The sequence below is a fragment of the Abramis brama genome (assembly GCF_963993115.1).
Source record: "Abramis brama genome assembly, chromosome: 25".
Taxonomy (NCBI): Eukaryota; Metazoa; Chordata; class Actinopteri; order Cypriniformes; family Leuciscidae; genus Abramis; species Abramis brama.
The window spans coordinates 23935514-23943013 of NC_139987.1; the positions used below are offsets into that span (position 1 = coordinate 23935514).

At 38.3% G+C, this 7500-nt stretch overlaps 1 protein-coding gene across 7 annotated transcripts in view; it reads left to right on the forward strand.

The window, feature by feature from the left end:
* Positions 1 to 7500, forward strand: part of myo18b (myosin XVIIIB) — a 52575-nt gene that overhangs the window by 16872 nt on the left and 28203 nt on the right. For all 7 annotated transcript variants that reach the window (XM_084104490.1, XM_084104491.1, XM_084104492.1 and 4 more), the window contains exons 10-20: positions 876 to 976; positions 1319 to 1382; positions 1664 to 1808; positions 1905 to 2075; positions 3151 to 3241; positions 3319 to 3511; positions 4658 to 4738; positions 4829 to 4949; positions 5027 to 5174; positions 6478 to 6661; positions 6749 to 6899. In XM_084104490.1, coding sequence (XP_083960616.1) covers positions 876 to 976; positions 1319 to 1382; positions 1664 to 1808; positions 1905 to 2075; positions 3151 to 3241; positions 3319 to 3511; positions 4658 to 4738; positions 4829 to 4949; positions 5027 to 5174; positions 6478 to 6661; positions 6749 to 6899 — 1450 coding nt within the window. The remainder of the gene's footprint in view (positions 1 to 875; positions 977 to 1318; positions 1383 to 1663; positions 1809 to 1904; positions 2076 to 3150; positions 3242 to 3318; positions 3512 to 4657; positions 4739 to 4828; positions 4950 to 5026; positions 5175 to 6477; positions 6662 to 6748; positions 6900 to 7500) is intronic.

A 7500-nucleotide genomic window follows, 5' to 3' on the forward strand; every position in this document is an offset into this window, starting at 1 on the left:
CTATCTATCTGTCTGTCTGTCTGTCTGTCTATCTGTCTATATTTCTATCTATCTATCTATCTATCTGTCTGTCTGTCTGTCTGTCTGTCTGTCTATCTGTCTGTCTATCTATCTATCTGTCTATATTTCTGTCTGTCTATCTATCTGTCTGTCTATCTATCTATCTATCTATCTATCTATCTATCTATCTATCTGTCTGTCTGTCTGTCTGTCTGTCTATCTGTCTATATTTCTATCTATCTATCTATCTGTCTGTCTGTCTGTCTGTCTGTCTGTCTGTCTGTCTGTCTGTCTGTCTGTCTGTCTGTCTATCTGTCTGTCTATCTATCTATCTGTCTATATTTCTGTCTGTCTATCTATCTGTCTGTCTGTCTGTCTGTCTGTCTGTCTGTCTGTCTGTCTGTCTATCTATCTATCTATCTATCTATCTATCTATCTATCTATCTATCTATCTATCTATCTGTCTGTCTGTCTGTCTGTCTGTCTGTCTGTCTGTCTATCTATCTGTCTATATTTCTGTCTGTCTATCTATCTATCTGTCTGTCTGTCTGTCTGTCTGTCTGTCTGTCTGTCTGTCTGTCTGTCTATCTATCTATCTATCTATCTATCTATCTATCTATCTATCTATCTATCTATCTATCTGTCTATATTTCTGTCTGTCTATCTATCTATCTATCTGTCTGTCTGTCTGTCTGTCTGTCTGTCTATCTATCTATCTATCTATCTATCTATCTATCTATCTATCTATCTATCTATCTATCTATCTATCTATCTATCTATCTATCTATCTATCTATCTATCTATCTATCTATCTGCATGTCCGTCCATCCATCTGTCTATATCTATGTAATGTTTTTTCTGTGTGTCTGTTTTAGACGATGCTGCTGGAGAAATGGAGGGTGTGTCGGAGGCCGGAGGGAGAGAGTAACTTCCTGGTGTTCTCTCAGATGCTCTCAGGCCTCAGCGCAGACATGAGGTCCGTTCAGTCTCTGGGGCTTTCTGTGGTCACACTCAGTAGAGGTTTCCTGGCTTCTCTCCTCACAGGCCTGAGTGCAGCATTATTAGACGGCGAAGATCTAAAGTTACCTGTCATTAAACCTCAGATCATTCACCCCATTGTTAGGGGTTTGTTTTTGGATACGGTTTCCCCTCAGTGGCACGCACAAGCTCTTCTGCGACCGCCACTTTGGCAGAATGCCTGCTCTTTTCATAGCTTTGCGTTAAAACAAAAGCTCCAGAGAGCTTGAGGGGGCCAGATCTCGTCTGATGTCATTTCCTGTTTAAATTTGAGTGTAACTGTCTTGTTCTCTCATCACAGGTCTGAACTGCAGCTGCACCAGTTAAAGGAATACAACTCATTTGGAATCACATGCCCAACCAAGGTATGAACTGTTTAAACAAACAACACACAAAGTAAGAAAAAAGTGATGAATATTAAACTAATATTCCTACCAGATTAGTGCATGTGCTTTGACATGTGGAGCTGTGGAGCTTTGGTGCTCATGTCAGCAACACACGTTTAAGTCTGGCTTGCAACATTTCCTGGATCCCGTTCTTCCGAACTTTTACCCACAATTCCATCAAATAAAGAGCCCAGCTGTATATTTAAAGTTTTCTCTAATAAGCTTTAATAAATAAAACGTCTGTCCCTCCCTCACTTCAGGTGGATGAAAAGCAGAGAGCTTTAGTGGGTTTTGGGAAACTTCTGGCCGCCATGAACACTTTGGGATTCTCAGCGGATGAGCAGAAGGCCATCTGGCATGTTTTAGCAGGAATATATCATCTTGGTGTCGCAGGAGCATGCAAAGGTAAGACAGGACTACACTGATGACTGTATTTTGTGAAGCGAAAAGAATTTGGACAGTCTTTTCTCTTTTTTTTCCCCCTCTCTTCTACGGCTTCAGTGGGCCGTAAGCAGTTTATGAGTTTTGACAGCGCGCAGACGGCCAGCGCTGTCCTGGGTTGTGAGGGAGAGGAGCTTCACACTGCCGTCTTCAAACACCACCTGAGACAGTTACTGCAGAGAGCGACCGGAGGAGTCCGAGAGAGACACACCGCAGACCAGCCAGAGGAAGGTCCGAATACAGTCTGTCCCTGTTAAACCCACCACAACCTCGAAGATCCCAGCTCAAATATGTGTAGAGGAGCCAGTGATAACATACAGAACATATTACACATCAAATAAGGCATCTTTACAGTTAAGCCTGCTCTGTGCCTGCTCAAAATTCTGTGTAAAGACGCAATGCAGCATAAAAGCCAAACTAAAGCATGCCTGCTCTGACCCACCTCAGCCCTTAGTATTACAATATGCAGTTAAAACTGTTTTGTAAATGCATTTATGCCACCTGTGAGCAGCCAACAGTCTGTGTAAAGTCACCTAATTGCCACTCCAGAAGCACTTCTGTGCCACCTTTGCAGTGTAAATTTGGCAATAGATAAATAAACATGAAATATTGTTTTATTTATTATTCAGATGATGATGATAAGCAGTTTAGTGTCATTATAAAAAATGTTTAACCACAAAATTGATCAGTTAGAAACTAATATTTCAGAGAGCCACATATTAAAATGAATATCAACTGAATAAGAGTTATTTCAGTTTCAGCTTATTTATATTTTTTTATGTCTATTATTTAATATATACTCAGCATATTTATGTTTAAAATTCTTCCATACACTACTGTTCATACACAACAAAAATATTTTGCATCAAAAACTGTTTAATATTGATACTAATAAGAAATGTTTTGTGCAGCAAATCAGCATATTAGAATCATATCTGAAGGATCATGTGACACTGAAGACTGGAGTAATGATGCTGAAAATTCAGCTTTGAACACAGGAATAAATTACATTTTAAAACATATTACTGTAGAAAACAGTTACCGGTAATTCAATTTGTAATAATATTTCACAATATTACAGTTTTACTGTATTTTTGATCAATTAAATGAATAAATAAAAAACTTCTATTTGAGGATGTCCTAAAAGAGAAAAGCAGTTTATAAATAAACTAAATCAAGATTATTTATTGATGATGTTTAAGGTTTTTTTTTTATAGGAGTCTATTGTAATTCTAGTTATCTTAATTTGACAAAAATATCAGTCCTTATTAAGAGAGCTAGATCAACATATATGTGTGTGTTTCAGGTCCAAAACTGAGTGCTGCTCAGTGTGTAGAAGGGATGGCGGCTGGTCTCTATGAGGAACTCTTCACCACTATAGTGTCTCTCATCAACAGGTAAAGACTCAGTGTCCTGGTTAATGATGTGTCTCTGAAGTGTTCCTGATATGGCAGTGTGTGTGTCCTCTCCCCAGAGCGCTGCAGTCTCAGCAGCTGACGCTGGCCTCTGTGATGCTGGTGGACACACCGGGCCTGAGGAACCCCAGACACAGCGCAGACGACCGGGCTGCTGGATTCTCCGAGCTCTGTCACAACTACTTACAGGAGAGACTGCTGGAGCTTTACTACAGTCACACATTCACACAGACGCTGGAGCGATACACACGGGTACTGTACCACGCACAAGCCTGAAAACAGCTGTGCTGTGCCTCAAACTAATACTGAATATCAATCTTGCTGATTTAATTAAGTTCAATAACATTTCATTTAAAAAATAATATATAAATAAAATAATATTCCTACGCTTTTATAACTTCTATTTCTGCATGTTTTACTGCCATGTTGTTATTTGGTTAATAAACTATATCTAAAAATGCCATATGACAACCACAATTAAATAGTGAACATGAATATGAATCTTTCTGATTCAATTTTTATTAAATAAAATAAAAATAAAAAATAGAATAAAATAATATATAAAGTAACATTCCTATGAATATTTATAACTTCTATTTCTTTATGTTTTACTGCCATTTTGTTATTTGGTCAATAAAGTATATCTAAAAATGCCGTATGGCAACCTCAAATAAATATTGAATATGGAAATGAACCTAGCTGATTACATTTTAATTTAATTCAATTTTTAAATCAAATTAATTTAAAAATAATATAATAAAATAATATATAAAGTAACATTCCTATGAATTTTTATTACTTCTATTTCTGTTTGTTTTACTGCCATTTTGATATTTGGTCAATAAATGATAACCTAAAATAAATATCGAATATGAAAATGAAACTTAATTGCTGATTAAATTTTACTTTGATTTTGGTTAATTTATTTTTTTTATATAATTTTTAATAAAATTTTAAAATAATATAATATATAAAATATAATTCCTATGCATATTTATAACTTTTATTCCTTTTTGTTATTTGGTCAATAAACTATATCTAAAAATTCCATATCTGTTTTTTTTTTTTATCGTTGACAACCTCAAACAAATATTGAATATGAACCTTGCTGAATTCATTTAATTCAATGCATAAAATAATATAATATAATAATTCCTATGCATATTTATAACTTCTATTTTTATGTGTTTCACAACTATTTTGCCAATTTGTCAATAAACTATGTCTAAAAATGCCATATCTGTTATTTTTCATGGCACCACATGCTAATTTTGTGAGGGGGTTTGACCATTTTTGGCATTCATGTTATAATAGAGAGGTGACAAGAAATGTACTTTATAATAATGCTAACAAATAATAATTTCATATAATTAATAACTTTCTGAATAATTTCCTTAGGAAGGAGTACCTGTAGATTTCGCAGCCCCCGAGACAAGCCCGTCAGAGGTTGTGTGTGCCGTTGACCAGCCAGGACTGCAGGTATCACTCACCGATTCTCAACACACTTCTACAGACCTCAACCATGCATGTCATTTTACACCGCGTGTGTGTGTGTGTGTGCGTTCTCAGGTTCGAGCACCAGAAGGCGACTCTCGAGGTCTCCTGTGGGTTCTGGATGAAGAGATGGTCACTCCTGGTTCCACCGAGAGCACAGTTCTGGAAAGAGTGTGTCAGTCCTTCAGCGGCACAGGTACTTCTGTGATTCCGACCTTCTCCTGTGATGTTTGATCACACACTTCCTCATCTCTCTGCACGCTTGCTTCTCAGTGCGCCAGTGCGAGCAGCCTCTGCAGTGTGAGATCGCTCACCTGATGGGTTCAGATCCAGTCCGCTATGATCTCTCAGGCTGGTTCAGTCAGGTCCAGAACAATCCGTCTGTGCTGAACGCCAGCTCGCTGCTGCAGAACTCCTCAGTGTAAGAGAACACAGATGATCAGGCACTTTTACACGGCTCTAGAGCTTTTCCTCATACACAGTTCTGAATATTATTACCAGGAAAGTTATTAATGATTTGACATTAATCATTGACTTACGTGTCATCTCGCCAATTTTATACCAATAAAGTACCATGAAAAATTGCAGGTATGACATTTAGAAAACGTTTATTTGAACAAATAGCAAAAATGGCAGTAAAATATAAGAAAATGCATGTAGATTTTACAAAAATTTGTGAAAATGTTTAATTGTCTGGTGTTTGGTTCATGTGAACTCTGCTACGTTTGGAAAATTAATATTAAAAAAATCTAAGAAAATAGACTTTAAATATGGGTGGGAATGTTTATTTTATTTTGTTTTATTAATTTATTTTATTTTTTATTAGTCTGGTGTAAACTCTAGTACATTTGGGACATTATTTTATTTTATTGGTCTGGTTTTCAGCTCATGTGAACTCTGGTGCGTTTGGAAAATACCTATTAGAAATTATAAGGAAATAGACATTTAATATGGGTGAGAATGTTTATTTTGTCTGGTGTTAATTTCATTTGATCTTTGGTGAACTGCTATTGCTGACATTCTGTATGAATTGCATTTTTGCATTCCTCCATGTCTCATTTAATATAGTATAATGCTTTCTCATTGCTGCTTGTTTCTGAATAAATTGCCGTTGGAGAGCAATTCGCATTCCTCGCGTCTCTTGCAGTACGTCTGCGGCAGACAAAAGCAAGTGCTGTGTGTGAGTTTTGGTGGTAAATCATCTTCAATAACACAGTGATACTTGCGCCTTGTCCTTCTTAGCTGTTACCAGGAAACAGTGTTAAACATCTGCTAGTGCTCACGCTGGTCATGCTGATGACGTAAACACACCGCAATACCACACCATGAGCTTGGTGTCGGCAACTTTTAGAAAAGGCGCTTGCATGCTGTCCATTTATAAACGCAGCAATGAGAAATGCAATATGAAACTTAAACATAATTAAGACTGTAGCATCTTTTAAAATAACATTTGATCAAGTGGTGTTCACTACATGTCATATAGGCTAGGTCATACAAGAATGACTGATACTAATACTTATTTCTGATACTCATGGATTTCACATATTAATTATTTGGCACTTTTAATTGTTATAATAATGGAGAGATGACAGAAAATAACTTTTTTGTTAATACTAATGACTTTTACATCAGTGTTACTGTAGTTCATGTCTACCCAACTATGATGGCAAACGGAACTGTGTTCACACTGAAATAATCCTGATTCTCTCTCTTCCTCTCTTCAGTGTAGTGGTGAAGGCCGTGTTCGGCCCGCGGGCGTCTGTGCCGCCTCTCTGCCGGGGTTTGGGTGGCGTGGAGGGCGGCTCTCAGCGCTCACTGGAGAGGAGCGGGACGGTGCGCAAGACTCTGAGCGGAGGGATGGCGGCCCTCAGGAGACATTCCCAGTGCATCGCTGTCAAACTGCAGGCGGTGAGAGACTCATGAGCTGTTATGAAGCCGTTTATATCTGTCTTCTGTGTGTAGATCCTCTTCACTCTTTCCGACTCTCTCGAGCAGGACGCTCTGGTGAATCTGATTCGGCGAGCGCGGCCCGTCTTCCTGCAGTGTGTGAATGCTAAGACAGATGGCTGTGGCTTTGATGTCCCAGCACTGCGTGTACAGCTGCACTCCACACACCTGCTGCCTGCACTACAGCTGTACCGAACAGGTCTCACACACGCACACACACACACACACACACACACTCATACACACACTCATACACACATACACACACACACACACACATACACACACTCACACACACACACACACACACACACACACACACATACACACACACACACACACTCATACACACACTCACACACACACACACACACACACACACATACACACACACACACACACTCATACACACACGCACACACACACACACACACACACACTCATACACACATACACACACACACACACACACACATATATGCGCACACACACACACACACACACAAACACACAAACACACAAACACACACTCATACACACACACACACACACACACACACACTCATACACACACTCACACAAATTCTTATTTCTTATCATGTATGGGATCTCCCATTTACATGTATTTCATTAAAGCAAATTAGTCGCATATATCATTATTTCCATTGCTGATATTTAAAGCGGTCATGAACTGCATTGTTTTATTGTTTTACTGTACAATGTCTCCTGGGTTGCACTTATAATGTAGTATGATTTTTACATCAAAAATTGTCATAAAGGAAGGAAGGAAGTTTTCTGTT